The sequence below is a fragment of the Hemitrygon akajei genome, chromosome 14 (genome assembly GCF_048418815.1).
Source record: "Hemitrygon akajei chromosome 14, sHemAka1.3, whole genome shotgun sequence".
NCBI lineage: Eukaryota > Metazoa > Chordata > Chondrichthyes > Myliobatiformes > Dasyatidae > Hemitrygon > Hemitrygon akajei.
The window spans coordinates 38,259,290-38,278,539 of NC_133137.1; the positions used below are offsets into that span (position 1 = coordinate 38,259,290).

The 19,250-nt window shown below is 38.0% G+C and overlaps 1 protein-coding gene across 4 annotated transcripts in view; it reads right to left on the bottom strand.

Moving 5' to 3' along the window:
• Positions 1 to 2,843: 2,843 nt before the first annotated feature.
• Positions 2,844 to 19,250, bottom strand: part of mvk (mevalonate kinase) — a 31,906-nt gene continuing 15,499 nt past the window's right edge. For all 4 annotated transcript variants that reach the window (XM_073065872.1, XM_073065868.1, XM_073065869.1 and 1 more), the window contains 5 exons: positions 11,622 to 11,667; positions 9,190 to 9,280; positions 7,064 to 7,183; positions 5,872 to 6,025; positions 2,844 to 4,653 (listed from right to left, as the gene is read on the bottom strand). In XM_073065872.1, coding sequence (XP_072921973.1) covers positions 4,490 to 4,653; positions 5,872 to 6,025; positions 7,064 to 7,183; positions 9,190 to 9,280; positions 11,622 to 11,667 — 575 coding nt within the window. In that variant the 3' untranslated portion in view covers positions 2,844 to 4,489. The remainder of the gene's footprint in view (positions 4,654 to 5,871; positions 6,026 to 7,063; positions 7,184 to 9,189; positions 9,281 to 11,621; positions 11,668 to 19,250) is intronic.

Consider the following 19,250-nt stretch of genomic DNA (forward strand, 5'->3'; position numbering starts at 1 on the left):
CTTATAGAAACATACACAATTTTGAAAGGGATAGATAAGATAGAAGTAGAAAAGTGGTTTCCATTGGTAGGTAAGACTAGAACTAGGGGACATTACCTCAAGATTCAGGGGAGAAGATTTAAGACAGATGAGGAGAAACTTTTTCCCCAGAGAGTAGCGAATCTGTGGAATTCTCTGCCCAGGGAAGCAGTTGAGGCTTCTTCACTATATATATTTAAGAAACAATTAGGTTTTTACATAGTAAGGGAATTAAGGGTTATGGGGAAAAGGCAGGTAGATGGAGATGAGTTTACGGACAGATCAGCCATGATCTTATTGAATGGCAGGGCAGACTTGATGGGCCGGATGGCCTACTCCTTCTCCTGTTTCTGATGTTCGTATGTTCAAATGAAATACAATGTTGGAAAGTGTATGGTTATGCACTTTGGTGGAAAAAATAAACAGGCAGACTATTATTTAGATGGGGAGAGAATTCAAAATGCAGAGATGCAAAGGGACTTGAGGTTCTTGTGCAGGATACTCTAAAGGTCGAGTCAATGGTGAAGAAGGTGAATGCAATGTTGGCATTCATTTCTAGAGGTATAGAACATAAGAACAGGGATGTGATGTTGAGGCTCAATAAGGCACTTGTGAGACCAGACTTGGAGTATTGTGTGCAGTTTTGGGCTCCTAATTTTAGGAAGGATATACTGACATCGGAGAGGGTTCAGAGAAGATTCACGAGAATGATTCCAGGAATGAATGGGTTACCATATGAAGAATGTATGGCAGTTCTTGGGCTGTATTCCCTGGAGTTCAGGTAAACGGGGGGGGGGGGGGGGGCAGAATCACATAGAAACATACCCAATGTTAAAAGGGTGAACAGATTAGATATAGCAAAGTTATTTCCCGTGGTAGGGAGGAGGGCACAACTTCAGGATTGAAGAATGTCCATTTAGTACAGAGGTGCAGAGAGATTACTTCATTCAGAGGGTGGTAAATCTGTGGAATTTATTGCCACCAGTGGCTGTGGAGGCCAAATTATTTGGTGCATTTAAGGCAGAGATAGATAGGTTCTTGATTAGCCAGGGCATCAAAGAATATGGGGAGAAAGCAGGGGAGTGGGAATGATGGAAAGGATTGGGTCAGCCATGATTGAATGGCGGAGCAGACTCGATGGGTCGAATGGCCTACTTCTGCTGCTGCATCTTATGGTCTTGCATATAATCCGTAATGAATTATGGAAACAAAGAATGCTTAATCAAACAATTTATAATATTACTCAAATAGTATCAAAACCTTAAATCTACAACAATTTCTTTAGCAAGTAGACTGTAGTAATGAGCTCTAATGTTCAATTTCTACATAGGACTACAAAGTGAGTTTGTTTTACAAATGTTCTTAGATCAGATTTGACATTGTTCTAGGGTAGTGCATGGTACATTATTGTACTGGACAGCTACTGAGTCGGTCTTTAACTATAAGTCCATTCTCCCAAAGCTGTATTTCCCCACAGTGGGTGAAGGATCCATCACATAATTCAATACAGTTTTGACTATGATTGCTTTAGCTTAATGTCCATGGAGAGAGTTAGGAGTACCAAGTTACTGAGAGTGCACGTAACTTATGATCTCACCCGGTCCTTCAACACCATCTCTTCAGCCAAGAAAGCACCTGAGCACCATCTGGTATGGAACTTCAAGGCATTTTGGCATCTTGGATCTTAATCAATTAGGATTGATTTTAAAGTTCTCTTCCTTGTTTTTACAGCTCCTAATGGTCTGGGACCATTATAATTCTACTTGAGCTCTCAGGACTTCTTCTGCTGTTCTAAATTTAAACAATCTCCCTCAAAAGATAATTGGTAGGTCAGCTTTTTTTGAACTATGCTCCTAAACTGTGGAATTTTAAAACCTAAAACTATAAAGGATGCAGACTCGGTTGACCCTTTTTAAACACCTGATCAAAACTTACTCATTTAACCTTGCTTTTAACATATTTATATCTTTAATTTTCATGCTTATTTTAATTTTTATGTTTGCACTTTTATCCCATTGTACAGCTCTTTGATCTAAATTATCTGTATGAAAACTGCTTTATAAATAAAGTTATTATTATCTGACCCCAAGTCCCTACAAAAGATTGCAAGGACTGCTGAGAGAATCATCTGGGTCTCCCTCTCACCCATCTGAGATTTTTATCAGGAGTGCTGCTTTCGCAGGACCCTTGGCATTATCAATGATCCCTCCCATCCGTCCAACATTCTCTCTGACCCCCTGACATCAGGCAGGAGATACCGCAGCATCAGACCAAGGACTGATATGTTGGGAAACACTTTTTCCCCCATTCTGTAGGGCTACTGAACTCTTTGCCAGCTCCCGGGTCTCATCAAATGTGAAGTGCCAGTCGCATATTACTGTTTACTTTTGGACTGGTGTCATAAATGCAACTTATTATTTGTGGTAATATTACTCTGCGTACTGTGTGAGTTATATGTACAGTGTTGTGTAATTTAGCATGGAGGAACATTGTTTCGCTTGGTGGTATACATGTATACCGTTAAATAAACAATAAACCTGAACCTGAAATATGTGCTAGATCTGCATATTTATTACTCTAAAGCAATCTTAAATAAAACTTTTGTCCATATAGCTGAATTCCATGTTATTTTGAAAACAGAAAACCAAAAAAGCCCTCTTTTATCCATTTTTGTCTGTAAAATATTTTCAAATGCTCAATGAGGCAATGTTCTACAAGATCACAGCTGCTGTTTAGTTAGTCCATTAAAGTTTATATTTTCACATCACAAGTATCAGGGTTAAAATGAAGAGTGTATCTTTTAGTAAATACACATTACACATCCATCATGTAACTCTGCTTTTAATTTTAATTTGTGATTTGCACAGAGCTAGTTACCTGCATTTGAACAAACATTCTTGAAATCTTGTGTTAATGCTGATACACTTTGGACAGCAGTCCTATAACATCATAGCAACATGAAAGTAAACAAAAAATAGAAATTTTCAATTATAAATACTGTTCAGGATTCTAACTGGAAAAATGTATTGGCATAGACAGAAACCAGATTTCAAATTCTGAAACCTGTTTACAATTATCCGAGCTCCTCTTCCAACAACGTCAGCCCATACCAACCCTAACTGATAATGTTAACAATTAATGTGAACGGTGTGAGGCAGCATCTTTCAGAGAAGAGGAATAAAGCTGAGTGGTGATTCAACGGTGATACACCACAAACAAAACCACACACTGCACATTTCTTGTCCCTGTGAGGCATACAAGACCACATACAGACAGAATTAGATTTCAATAAGTCTTCATTTCATGGATGCCGGCTACTCTAATATCCTGATTAATGTCTTTTCTTTGGTTTTGAGAGAAAAGTACATGAAAACTATCCTAAGAGATCAGAGAGTCATACATTTGTACAACACAGAATAAGGCCCTTCAGCCCATCACATTCATGCAAACCTCCCTGCCCATCTAGAACTTATTTGTATATACACGGTCTAAATCCTTCCAACTCTTGTTTCTATCTTTGCCTGAGGATGAGGTGGAGTCAGGTACAATCACTATGCATTTAAAGAGACATTTAGATAGTGAGTTCAAGATATTAACCATTCACTACAGAGATGAATAAGAATCCCCTCAAATATCTTTTAAATCTCCTTTCTCTCACCTTAAACCTATACCTTTTTGTTTTGATACCCCTACCATGGGAAAGGATTCTGACATCTACACCTTTTATATATGGTACCTGTGTCAGGTCCCCTTCAGTCTCCTATGCTCCAAAGGAAAATAAATACAGCCTCTCCAATTTCTCTCCATAACTAAAATTCATCAATCCAGGTAACATATTAATGAATTTCCTGTAGTGTTTTTTTTCCACTAAATTCTCATTATGCTCCTTCAGAAAATTTATATTCAGTGTATTGTTTATAACAGAAGACATAACCACCAATAACCAGTAATTTGCTTGAATTAAAAGGTTGCCATTTCAAAACGTGACTGGTGAACCTTCTTCCAGCTATACTCTACAAGAATAGTTTCTCCTTCCTGGATGATGAATGCCTTCACTTTTCAAGCATTTATTTATACAAGAACTAATCTTCAATTAGGAACCAAACTGAAAATAAGCAGCACTTTCCAATGAAAATACTTTCGGATGATCTCATTTAAAAGGTGAAAATGAAAAACCAAATAAGTTTTTTTTAAATGAGCAGAATGTTCCTTTAATGCAGGTGTTCTTAACCTTAGGTCTATGGACCCATTGGTTAACGGTAGGGGTCCATGGCATAAGAAAAGGTTGGGAATCCCTGCTTTGTGGGAGAAGAGGAGGGGGGTATAGAGAGAAAGAAAAGAACAGAAATTAAATTAAAAATGAGATGATTGAAAATGAGGTGATCAAGTCCAATGTACACAGACAGAATCTGTTAAACAAACATGGTATGTGCAAATGATCAGCATAATTACAATATGCTTCCAAAGTTCCTTATTGGTAACTCTTCATGTCACATAAAATCTGAAATACGTCCTTCCGCAGGGAGGATGGCAACTGCAAAGACACACCGAATCCACCAATATTTGTCTCCCAGCAATCAAACCCAAAGTCTTTTAAAGCCCGTTTAGAAGCTTCTACCACAGAAGGACTTGTATCTGAAAGACATATTTAACAGAACACATTTAGAGTTGAACCACAGTAGAATCTAAAGTACTTTTTCTCATGACAGGATTTTTGCAAGGGAAATTTTCAAGTACCTTTTTATAATCAGGATATACCAAACAAATATGCAAGTATAAGCTGGGGTTGAGTGGGCTAATAAAATACAAGTATTTCCATATACCAAATAGGTGGTGAGATAACGTGGTGCTGAAAAAGCCAACTAAGTCTGCAAGTTCACTTGTTCATTATGTGCCGTGTCACATGATGCAGGCAATCATGGTCTTTCCATGACCATGATTGCTCTCAGTAAAGTTTTCTACAGAAGTGGTTTGCCACTGCTTTCTCTTGGACTGTGTCTTTACAAGATGTCTGACCCCAGGCATTGTCAATACTCTTCAGAGATCGTCTGGCATCACCCCATCCTCTCCTCCACTAATCACCTAGCCAGCTACCCAAGGTACAATACAGCAAAGGTAATTAGAGAAAAATGCCAGACAATCCAACCGCATCAGGACTCTGGTGGTGCTGGACTGGCAGCCTTTCCAGACAATTTGATATTATTCCCATTAGAACACCAATACTCTTGTAACAGTTTTTTTAAAGATGTTACACAGTAATGTAATAACATTTTTAAGTTAATCATGAGTTTAAACAAAGCATGGAAAATGGGGCTCAAAAGATTTTGAAAGAAACTCAAGAATTGGTGCCCCAATGAAAATAGAGGGCATGTGGACAATGGGGCCCAAATTATTTAACAAGGAGCACAGATGAGCCAAACATACAAATTCAAAAATAACTTTAGAGAAGAAAAATCAGTATCTGAAATAATTCAATACATTATTGGTTCTCAGTGGTAGATGAGTTTATACAGCCAAATGCCAAAGCATCAGGATTTCATAAAAATCTGATTAGTGGAGTTTTGATGTAATTACAGAAAGGGACAGAGAGAAGTCACACACAGAAAATGCTGGAGAAATTCAACAAATCAGGTAGCATCTATAGAGACATTTTGGGATAAGACCCTTCAGATTCAGAAAGTATAGAATTCACTATAAAGAGGAAAGGCCTCCATCAACACTGCATGAATCCAACAGCCTCCTCTGTATTATCATAAATAAGCTTACATAGTTAAGAACAAAACAAATAAATGTTGTACTAGGTTTGAAAAATGTACACTCACTAAAGATCACACACCAAAATAGTCACTGTACCTGGTCTAAGCAGTGTTAAGCCACATCCGCCACCTCCCGCTCCAGTCAATTTGCTGTGCAGACCATACGCTGCTGTTGCCTGACATAACTTGTCCAATGAGGAATGACCCACTCCAATGACATTCAGGTGATGCTGGTTAATGTCAATAAGTTCCTGAAATCATGGAGCAATCACAATTGTAATTGACAATTTGAGATGTTTGTTCTGCTCATCTTGCATGCAATCTTAAGTTTGTATAAGATTGTAGTCCACTAATATTGCCAACAACTATATAATTATTTATATATTTAGAGACAGAGCATGGAACAGACCATGGCACTGTCCAGCAACCACCTATTTAAGCTTAGCCCAATCACAGGACAATTTACAATGACCGATGCGCTCAGTGTTGCTTAAAACAAATTTTGAGTGCTTTATTGCATCTCTCAAAATGTATGACATAATCCTGCTACATACACTGCATTTCCTCACTTTGCCACTATTTTCTTACTTTTATTCTCACTTTATATCAACTGCACATCTAAGCTCTGTACAACAAATAAAATATTTATTATTTGATTAGTATCTTGATAGTTATTTAATTTATTTATTGAGACACAGCACTGAATATGGCCTTCTGGTCCTTTGAGACACACTGCCTAGCAATCCTAGCTTAATTATGTGACAATGACCAATTAACTGACCAACTGGTACATCTTTGGATTGTGGGAGGAAACTGGAACACCTGGTGGAAACACACACAGTGGAACAGGTAGAATGTACAAACACCTTACAGACAGTGGTGGGAATTGAGCCCAGGTTGTTGGTACTGCAAAGTGTTGTGCTACTGTGTCTCCAGTGACCAGAGTTCCAAGGTATTAGCAGGATTTTTTATTCAACAGACAACTTCACATTGCTATTATTTTCATCACAGGACCATGTTCTCAGAACTCACTCTCAAAGCCTGAGTGTACAGTAATTAGTTTGGAGATAATCAATCATCCTTAGCATGTACAGGTGCTGTCATCAAACTCATTTAGAAAATCTGGGCACCCTAGCATGAAATAGTAATTATTTCCACCTGAACAAGTACAAGCTAAAAAAAACCCACAGAAGTTGTGGTTTCTTCCTCAAAAATCTAGCAGCCATCAACTACATCATTATAATGTGCCCAGATTTTTACTAATAGATTAATTTATAATGGAAGCTTACCTCCAGGGTTGTGTAGTGTTCATTTGTATCACCACCAGATGCAATAGCAGCCAGAATACGTTCACACTCGCAGGAAATAGCATCTATTGAGTCTAGCACGGGTTTTATTATGCTTGGTAGCTAAGACAAGAAAATAACTTTATTCACTATTGTCCTTTATGTAATTATGACAAGGGGTGACAGAGAAGACAGCCAAGCCATAATTTTTCCAGATTTTTTCCACTGGAGTTCTCCTTCAACACGGAGTCACAGACAAAATATAGCACAGAAACAGGCCTTTCAACCCATCTAGTCTATGCCGTACCATTTAAACTGCCAAGTCCCATTGACCTGCACCAGGACCATAGCACTCCATATCTCTACCAATCATGTACCTATCCAAACTTCTCTTAAATGATGAAATCGAACTTGCATGCACCACTTGTGCTGGCAGCTCATTCTAGTCTCAACCCCTCTGAGTGAAGAAGTTTCCCCTTATGTTCCCCTTAAACTCTTTACCTTTCACTCTTAACCCATGACCTCTAGTTGTAGTCCCACCCAACCTCAGTGGAAAAAGCACACTTGCACTTACCCTGTCTGCACCTCTCATAATGTTACACTCCTCTATCAAATCTCCCCTCAATCAGCTTCCTACCAAGGAATAATATCCTAAACTATTCAATCTTTCCTGCTAAATCAGGTCCTCCAGACCCGACAGCATCCTTGTACACATCATTGTGTTTGTAAACACAAAGTACTTTGTGTTCCTCAAGATATGTTAAATTAGCATTAGTAAAATATCAATACTGTTGAAGATAATCGCAGTGAAAGGTGATCAATCCTTGTGATTTGATATCCTGCATCCTAAGGTTCAGGAGGAGGAAGCTAAAAAGATATGGATGCACTGGCAAACATCTTCCAAAAGTACCCACTGAGTGGAAAGCAGCTAGCCTGACATTAGTAGTAGGGGCAGGGGTGAAATTTAGTGTTAAATAATTGTTACCTCAACAATTTTGGTCTGCACCCTGCTCTCTCTCCCTGCCACACAAAAACACACTTGCTTTGTCACTTTTACAGCTACAAAGGAAGGAGATTGACCTGAAATATTAATTCAATTTCTCCTCTACAAATGCTGCCTGGTTTATTGAATTCTTCCAATGTTTTTTGCTTTTGTTTTGGGATTTCCAGCATCTGCTCCTTTTTGATTCAGTGGTTACAAGGACGCAGATCAGAGCTGTAAAGAAATACAGCAATACATGCTGAAATACATGCTGATCAAGATGCCCATTTAAGCCAATTCCACTTGCCTGTTTTTGGCCTGTATCCTTCTAAACCAGGGATTCCCAACCCTTTTTTATGTCATGGACCAATACCATTAAGCAAGGGATCTGTGAACTCCAGTTTGGGACCCCCTGCTCTAAACCATTCCTGTACGTGTATTTGTCCAAGTAACTTCTAGGTGTTTTACTGTACTTTCCTCAACTACCGTACTTCCTCTGGCAGCATGTTCCACTTTCTGTGTGAAGTTACCATTTAGATCCCTTTCAAATCTTTCTTCTCTCACCTTAAATCCATGCCCCTTAGTTTTATTTTCATTCCTATTCCAGGGGAAAAAAGACATACAGGGTGCATTCACCCAATCTATCAATACCCATCATGATTTTATACATCATCCCTCAGCCTCCTTTACTCCAATGAATAGACTCTTAGCTTGCCCAACTTCTCTCTATAACTCCATCTCTACAGTCCTGGCAATGTTTAGGTGATACCAAACCTAGGTTTTCATTAGGGACAGCACTACGTGTCCTTAATGTGAAACTGAAGGAAGAAAATCACTTCACCCATCACAAAATGTGTTGATTCGCAATGATTTAAATAGAAGATATAGTTGTGACACTTGTTGTATCTCTGGACGGGACTTCCAAGATCAAGAAAGTGGAATGGCCCCAGTGCAATGGCCTTTTCACTTTAAAAGCTCAACAGCACAGGTTTCCTGTCATCATCAGGACACAAAGAACAACCACCACATAGTAGATTATAAAGGGAAATAGAAGAGCAAAAGGATAAGGAGAGAGGTTTGTCAGATCAAAATCCAAAACCTTTGTTTCTGCTGTCAGGAGGCATTAAAAGAAACAGAAATAACAAACCTTATTAAGTTTGTCCTTTACTCCAGTTACTAATACTTTAGTGCTTCTTGAGACCTTTGTATTAGTAAGCAGTATCCGTAGAGTGGGGACTCTGAAAGAAAGCAAGACAGTTCAAACCTTAATATCACAACAAAAAAAATAACAAGAACCACTGCAAACATCTGAAAGGAATTTTACCATTTTATTTTCAACTCCTCCTCACAGCTGCCTCTGAGGTACAATAATATAAGTCCCATTTGCAGACCTGACATCTTTGAATGTTAGAAGCAGGGTTATAACTTGTGGCTTTGTGAACCATCCCAGCCTTTTAAAAAGATGGTGATTGAAACCATGTCTTAGTTCACATTCACACCAAATTGTTATACACTCCAATCCTATTATTTATCCACCTTAACCTCCAATGTGCTCATAAATGGAGAATCCACTGCACTCTGTGGAAAAAATATGAAGATTTACAACCACCTGGTTGAGAAAAATTGACTTCATCTCCATCCTAAATGGAGAATATTTGGGGCACTTGGGGGGGGGGGGGTTCCCAACTTTTTTTATGCCATGGACCCCTACAATTAACTGAGTGGTATATGAACCACAGGTTGGAAATAGCCTCAAATTCTGAAGTCTTGTAGAGAAAAAGCACTCAACACTTAATAAAAAGTTGAAAAACAAGTTAAAATGCTGGAAAGCCTGAAATAGAAATAGAAATAGAAAATATAAGAAATATAACAAATCATCAGGATCTATAGAAAAAAGTCAGTGTTGTCTTGGGTGTCAATAAATTCACATCTCTTCTAAACTCTTGAGAGTCCAGGTCAATCTCACTTGCTTTCTTTTTAAAGGACAGTGCCTACATTGCATAAATTAAACTACTGAATCAATGCTACAATGAATCCATGGCAAATATACAACTGCAAAACTGCACACAGAACTCCTACAAAAATCTCATGAAGCTTGTACAATATCAAAGTAACTTTGTTACTTTAATACTCTAATCATGAAATGCAGACCATATAGCTGCTGAAAATCTGAAATTAAGGAGAATGCTGGAAGCAGTCATAGCAGGCTCACTGTGGTCCAGGTGAATGAATGATCTTATGACAGAACTAACCAAGTTGGCTGGCTATCTGAAATTCTTGGATTGAAGATATAGTCCACAGCACAGCAATATAGATAGCCAGAAGATATGGATCCGTTCCGCGAGCCAGACAGATCAGTGTGTAAGTGAAATGAAGAATTCTAGTGGAAGTTTTGTGTACTTAAAACACATTCTCGGCAAAACTGTTACCCAATCAGTATAAAGGAGACTAGGTCATGGGCACCAAACATACTAAATTGTAAGAATGCAAGTGAATTATATATACTTCATCTGGAAGAACTGCTTGGGTCTCTGGACAGTGGGAAAGGAAGATGCAAAGCAAAGTTTTGCATCTCCAGTGGTTCCTGTGCAAAATGGTAAAGTATTGCATCTCCGGTGGTTATGTACACAAAAAAGGCCACTCATTTCAGTTCTCTACACCATCCCCGCAGTGTCTGGATAAAGTACATAACATTTAACAAACTTTAAGATGTAGATGTTGACTGCAACCTTTCTCATATCAGGACAAGGGTACATATCAGTCAGTATTGGCAAAAAAAATGCCAAGAGGCTCACTTCGTTCAGTCTTAAAGTAGAGGCTGGAAATTCAAGATAAAAAGTCACCAATTTGGGATGGAGGCCAGGAGAAAACTATTTAACAGGTGGGTAAATCTTTGAAACTCTCTACCTCAGAGGAGTGTGGATTCTCAGCTGATGATATTAAAAGTCAACAATGGTACATTTTTAGAAACTTATGGGGATGTGGAGATAACTTATTAGAGTAGAGGCTCAGGATCAGTTAAGACCTTTCAGAATAATGTATAGGCTATTGTGGCCTGCTCTTTTGTCTATTTATTATTATGCTTATTATTTTTACATACATTTATTAATAAAATGTTATCTATTTATTATTATGCCCTTTCAACTTCATGCCTACATCCAACTGTCTTAAACTTCCTTGTGGTGCCCAGGAAGAGAGAAAGGAAACAACAGCACTTGTCAAACTGCTACAATTTTTAAGCAAAACAAAATGAATGTAAAATATACAGGATAAAGAGGATTATATTATTGGAGTTACAGTATGGAACTAGAACATCAAATATAATTAAATCATGCTAAGAACAGAAAACAAAATCAATAATTTTAAGTAAATCAATACATTACTGAATTAGTTAAATTACCAAATAAACCCTTCATTATCATTCAAGATATTAACTTAATAATGTTGTCAATGATACATTAAATGCATTATTTTTATTGTTGTATACTTTCAAAATAGAATAGTGTTCTTAAAATTAATACTACATTCTGTTGAGAACAATTTTTTAAAGTTATTAATAATGAATATAAAAAAAGGTACCTGGATAAAGGGATAATTTTACCTGCATGATATCTCAACACTCCTCCTAAATTACAAAAAAACACAAATTCTTAAGATTGGAAGCAGTGTACTATCATGAAAAAGTACATTTAATAACTTGGATTCTGAGATCATTTATTGAATCTGTGGGGTAAACTTTTAATTAAATGTCAATTAAACAGCAGATAGTTTCAGTGGATAAGCTAGTTTGATCACAAGTTTGTGTCCAGCAACCAATTTCACCTGACAACGTGTGACTGACTACCAGTTCACTACTGACTCTGTATTACAAAAGGTAAATTTGCTGGAATTTTTGATCACTACCTAGCAACTCTTACTAAAACGCACCTTTTTGGATTGGTGTGATAATTCCCACAGAGCGTACTCACCTATGAAGATTGATGAATGAAGAAAAGGCATTGTTGGATGATTTTGACATTACAACTTGGCAAAGAAATCACTAATTTTGAAGATACACAATCTCATAAATAAAATCCATTTCATCAGCAATTTAGTTTGAACATGAATGCTGAAGGAAGTAAAAATGCAACTGGTGATAATAGTGAAATCTGCATCACTTGAAGTGAGCAGCTTCAAGTTCCTGTGTGTCAAGATCTCTGAGGATCTAATCTGCTCCCAACACATTGATGTAGTTCTAAAGAAGGCAACACAGTGGCTATACTTTATTAGCAGTTTGAAGCGATTTGGCATGTCAACAAATACACTCAAAAACTTGTATAGTTGTACCGTGGAGAGCATTCTGACAGGTTGCATCACTGTCTGGTATGGAGGGGCTACTGCACAGGACCGAAAGAAGCTGCAGAGGTTGTAAATCTAGTCAGTTCCATCTTGGGCACTAGCCTACAAAGTACCCAGGACATCTTTAGGGAGCAGTGTCTCAGAAAAGCAGCATCCATTATTAAGGACCTCCAGCACCCAGGGCATGCCCTTTTCTCACTGTTACCATCAGGTAGGAGATACAGAAGCCTGAAGGCACACACTCAGTGATTCAGGAACAGCTTCTTCCCCTCTGCCATCCGATTCCTGAATGGACTTTGAAGCTTTGGACACTACCTCACCTTTTTTAATATACAGTATTTCAGTTTTTTGCACATTTTTTGAATAATCTATTCAATATAGGTAATTGATTTACTTATTTATTTATAATTATGTTTTATTTTATTTATTATTATTTTTTTCTCTCTCTGCTAGATTATGTATTGCATTGAGCTGCTGCTGCTAAATTAACAAATTTCACATCACATGAATCATAAACCTGATTCTGACCATTAGACTGAAGGTGTATATTGGTTTAATTGATGAATACCCTTGTAGCATTAGAATTTTGCAAAATTTCAGGCTCCCACATTATCCTTGTGCTACAATGCTGACACAAACCCCATCATTACACTAGGACATAATTGAAAATAAAACCTCATTGTTCTAAACTTAGTCATAGGATACTACTCAAAGAACCATTCCTATATGGGATGCAGCATTTCATGGCACCTACCACCATCATTAACAATGAAAATTGGGCAATATGTGTTGGTCTTGCCAGGGACACCCACATTATGAATAAATAAAATAATATTTATTTGTTCACATGACAAGAAAACTGGCAGTAACACCATGTCTAATTGTTCTTCAACTGTTGAGTCAGTAAAGAATGTTTTACTGAAAAGAATGTTACATTTCCTTCCTGCCTACAGGAGACGCCCTGCCCCCCCTGCTGAGGTTAACAAAGCTTTGGCTGACGACCTTAATACCTTTTACTGTAGATTTGAGAGGGTCCATCTTACACCTGTCCCTCCCCCCTCTTCGGTCTCTCTTCCTGCCTTCCCTCGACCATCACTCACTGGCACTCATCCCCCAATCACTTCAATCACCTCCCTACCATCTCTGCCCAGCCCCCCTGGATCACAGCTTAGAATCAGCGAAGGAGAAGTATGTCGACTGTTCCAGCGACTTAAGACCCGAAAATCTCTAGGCCCAGATGGGGTCTCCCCCTCCTGTCTACGAGCCTGTGCTGATCAGCTGGCTCCCATCTTCACTCAGCTCTTTAACAGATCTCTGGAGCTGAGTGAGGTTCCAACTTGCTTCAAGCACTCTACCATCATCCCCGGTCCCCAAGAAACCCACCATCACAGGACTGAACGACTACAGACCTGTCGCACTGACATCTGTAGTCATGAAATCCTTTGAACGCTTGGTGTTGAACCACCTGAAGACCCTCACCAGCAGCCTGCTGGATCCCCTGCAGTTTGCCTACCGGGCAAATAGGTCAGTAGACGATGCAGTCAACCTGGGACTGCACTATATCCTGCAACATCTGGATCGTCCTGGGACCTATGCTCGGTTGCTGTTTGTGGATTTCAGTTCGGCGTTTAACACCATCGTCCCTCATACCCTCTGCTCCAAATTGTCTCACCTTGCTGTGCCACCTGACCTCTGAGATTGGATTTACAGCTTCCTGACCAACAGAAGTCAGCAGGTAAGGATGGGACAGGTCACCTCGGATATTCGAATCACCAACACCGGCGCCCCCCAGGGGTGTGTCCTCTCTCCATTGCTGTTCTCCCTCTACACCAATGACTGCACCTCCTCCAACCCCTATGTGAAGCTTTTGAAGTTTGCAGACGACACTACCATCATCGGACTCATCCAGAATAGTGATGAGTCTGCATATCGACAGCAGGTGGACCAACTGGCGCTCTGGTGCAGTCGGAACAATCTGGAGCTGAACATGCTCAAGACAAAGGAGATGATAGTGGATTTCAGGAGACATCCCCCCGCTATGTCTCCCCTCACAGTCCTCAGCAGCCCTGTGTCCACCGTGGAGAACTTCAGGTTCCTGGGAACCACCATCTCTCAGGATCTGAAGTGGGAGCAGAACATCAGCTCCATCCTGAAGAAAGCCCAGCAGCGGATGTATTTCCTGCGGCTCTTGAGGAAATACGGTCTGCCTCAGGAATTGCTGCTGCAGTTCTACACTGCAGTCATTGAGTCTGTCCTGTGCACCTCCATCATTGTGTGGTTTGGAGCCGCCACCAAGCAGGATAGAACCAGACTACAGCGCACAGTGAGGACTGCCGAGCGCATCATTGGAGCCTCCCTGCCCTCTATTGTGGACCTGTACTCTTCCAGGTTGAAGAAGAGGGCGGGGAACATCATAAAGGACTCCTCCCATCCTGCGCACGGACTGTTTGATCTGCTTCTGTCTGGTAGGCGCTTCAGATCCCTCCAGACTAAGACTAATAGGCACTGGAGAAGTTTTTTCCCTACTGCGGTCACTTTGCTGAACAGTTAACTGCTGGTTAACTGTCGGCTAACTATTACTTGGATTGCACTACCTGTATGTATAATCTATATTTTCATTTATATTTATCATTATTATTGTTATGAGCAGAGAGACAACATCTGCCAGAAGTAAATTCCTTGTATGTGCATAGGTACTTGGCGATTAAAGTCTGATTCTGGAGTCTCAAGATGGCGCTCATGGAGTAAACCGCATCTAGGCTTTGCTCCAAACCTTTTACGTTTTTTTTTAACCTACAAACACCCCTTAAACTTATTTTAAAGGGGTCTAAACATATAGAATTTTCTTAAAAACTATTTGAATTACTCTCAACCCGCTGAAATGTCTAGAGCAAAAGAACCGAAACAGACGAAAGAACCGTTAACTTTAGAAGTTGTTGTGAAGTTTATAGACGCTAGATTTGATGAATTGGAGAAAAAATTACTTGGAAGATTTGCACAGTATGACAATCGTTTGAGATCACTCGAAGAAAAGTTCCTGACCTTTTCACGGGAATCAAATGAACAACAAGCAAGCATTTTGGCTCTTGAAGAAGCTGCTCGTAAGAAGGATCGTATAATCGAAAAAATGCAAGAAGAGCAAACTTCGACGACCCAACAGATGGATCGCTATAAAGCTAAAATTACTGATTTGGAAAATCGTTCTCGAAGACAAAATCTTCGGTTAATTGGAATCCCGGAAAAATTTGAAAGCGGTGATCTGACCGTTTTCTTCTCCAAATTTCTAGTGGATGTCCTGGGCGAAGATGTCCTGGATAACCCCCCATTAATCGATCGGGCTCACAGAGTCTCTAGATATCGGGCAGATTCAAGTCTGAAACCACGGCACATAATTCTCAGGATCCATTATCCTCACATCAAAGAACGACTGATTCGTGCGGCTCGTAAAAAAGGTATGATAACCTATCAAAATTTTAATTTTCGCATTCTGGAGGACTATAGCCCTGAAGTACTACGGGCTAGGCTGGCTTTCAGATCGGTTATGTCGAATTTTCACCAGAAAGGCTACAAGCAAGCGTTGCTGTTTCCAGCACACCTGAGAGTCACCCTTCAAGATGGATCTTTTCGGCTGTTTAAATCGCCAGCGGATGCTCAAGGTTTCCTGGAACAATGACATTTGATCGGGCTGATCAATGTAATCTAGCCTATAGATTTGGATCTGGTATAGATTGACGTTTGGGTTCTTTTTTGATACGGTTCATATATATTTCTTATATACGATTAAAGCTCTCTTTTTTCTACCGGGTTTATTCCGATTTCATATTTTTATATATTACTAACCGATTAATGTTGAAGATGACCTATTAGGGTTATTTTTTTTTCTTTTTTTTAATCGATATACGCTCTTTTTTTATATTTTTAGCATTTGAATATTAAGATTTGGAAGAATAAAATGGCGTTTCTTCTTCCCGACAGACTCCAGTGTCTGTAGCGTCATAACTGTTTTGATCTGTTCGAAAGTGTTAAATCTTCATTTATTGTTTTAATTTTTTTTAACCCTTTTGATAATATACATTTATAACACTAATTTTATATTTTAATTTTTCCTATATCAACCCTTTTTTTATAATGTGGGTTGTTTGTATTTTTTTTTAACTTTGTTACGTCTGAGTTGCCGTCTTGAGACAAGGGGGTAATTTTAGTATTAGATCGCTCGCTTGCCTCTGTTTGGCTTTTTTCCTGGGGTTTTGAGGGTGGTGGGAGGGAGATTTTTCTTTTTTTTCTTTTTTCTGCTTGCTTTTTGCTTAGTTTTACTTCATGGGCTTATATGAAACTACTAAAATGGCTGCGGTGCTGTGACTTCCGGCTTCCCTTTGAACTTACTTTCCCCTTCCGAGTTCATGAGTTCACTTTTCTTTTAAACCTATATGTTAACTGTAATATATATTGTCAATATGGATAAGACTATTAACTTTGTTTCTTGGAATACTAATGGTTTAAATCATCCGATTAAACGGAAAAAAGTATTCAAAGTATTCCATAGAATGAATGCGAATGTTATTTTTGTACAAGAGACTCATGTTAGGAAGGTGGATAGTCAGAGGTTGTTTAGGTTTTGGAAGGGCCAACAGTATCACTCAAATTCGCAAGCCAAAGTGAGAGGTGTTTCTATTTTTATAGACTCATCAACTGCTTTTATACATTATGAAACAATTTCAGACCCGCAAGGTAGATTTTTGCTTATTACTGGGTTGCTTTTTAATCAAAAAGTTGTTTTAGTTAATGTTTATGCTCCAAATACTGACTGTCCTGAATTTTTTAAATGTTTATTTACATCCTTTCCTAATTTGAATCAATACAGATTGATAATGGGCAGGGATTTCAATTGTTGTTTAAACCCTTTGATGGATAGATCCAAACCCATTCAAACTTTTCCGAACAAATCGGCTTCTCTTATTAATTCTTTTATGATTGATTCAGCTATCTGTGAAATCTGGCGTTTTCTACACCCTAATGATAAAGAGTTCTCATACTTTTCCCATGTGCATCATAATTACTCAAGGATTGACTACTTTTTCATTGATCAGCACTTCCTTACAGATGTCATGGATTGCAAATACGACTCTATTGTTATATCTGATCATGCACCTTTGAAGTTATCTATTAAGGTGACGGATTCACATATTAGTACTAAAAGTTGGAGGTTTAATTCTGTTTTACTGCAGGACTCTGACTTTATTAACTTTATTAAACAGCAAATTGATTTGTTTTTCTCAATAAATTCCACAGCAGACATCTCTAGTGGAACTCTCTGGGACACTTTTAAGGCATATATTCGTGGACAGATTATTTCATATTCTGCCGGAGTTAGGAAACGAACTAACTCTAAAATATCAACATTAGTTGATAAAATTAAGGCAATTGATAAGATTTATGCATTGACCCCTAGTAAAGAACTTTATAAAGAAAGGGTGGAACTTCAAATGGAGCATAGTTTATTGTTAACCTCTTCGATTGAAAGTCAGTTCATTAAATCGAAAGCTCAATTTTATACATATGGAGATAAGTCTGGTAAATTACTAGCTAACCAATTGAAAATTGTTTCGGATAAGCGACAAATTACTAAGATTCGTAAACAAGATGGTACTCTGACGATTGATCACAAAGAGATAAATACAGCCTTTCAAGATTTTTATAATTCTTTATATCAATCAGAATGTACTAAAGACTCTTCTATAATGAGTGAATTTTTAAGGAAATTGAATATTCCAAAAGTAACTGCTGAGGATAGTGTAATTTTGGATACACCTATTACGGAGTCTGAAATAGAAAAGGCCATTTTCTTAATGAACTCTGGTAAAGCTTCGGGCCCAGATGGTTTTTCTGCAGAATTTTTTAAATCCTTTTCTTCTATACTTTCTCCTTGGCTTTGTAAAATTTTTAAAGATGCATTAAGTATAGGTAAACTACCACAATCTTTTTATGAAGCTTCTATTTCTTTAATTCTTAAAAAAGATAAAGATCCCACCGAATGTGCATCTTATCGGCCTATATCTTTGCTGAATATGGACTTTAAGATTTTTAGTAAAATCCTGGCTGTTAGATTAGAAAATATATTGCCTCGGATTATTTCTGAGGATCAGACTGGATTTATTAAAAATCATTATTCATCTTTTAATATTAGAAAATTAATTAATATTGCTTATACTTCTTCATCTAAAATCCCAGAATGTGTCATCTCCTTAGATGCCGAAAAAGCATTTGATAGAGTCGAATGGTCATATTTATTTAATACTTTGCAACATTTTAATTTTAGTTCAAAATTTATATCATGGATTAAATTAATATATCAGAAACCTTTAGCTTCGGTTTTCACTAATAATCAAAGATCCCCTTTTTTTCAACTATTTCGGGGTACAAGGCAAGGTTGTCCTTTAAGCCCTTTATTATTTGACATTGCTTTGGAACCCTTGGCTATAGCTATTCGTGAATCACCCAATATTTTAGGTATTACCCGCGGGGAGACGATGTATAAGGTATCATTATATGCAGATGATTTGTTATTATATATATCTGATCCTGAAAGATCTATTCCTGCTATTTCTTCTTTGCTTGCTCAATTTAGTAACTTCTCTGGGTATAAATTGAATTTTAATAAGAGTGAACTTTTTCCATTAAATATGCATACTCCAATTTATAATCGGGTACTATATAGAATTGTTACAGACTATTTTACTTATTTAGGTATTAAAATTACTAAAAAACATAAAGATTTATTTAAAACTAATTTTTTGCCTTTAATAGATCAAATTAAGCAACTTGCTAATAGGTGGTCCCCACTATCTATGTCTTTGGTAGGTAGAATTAATG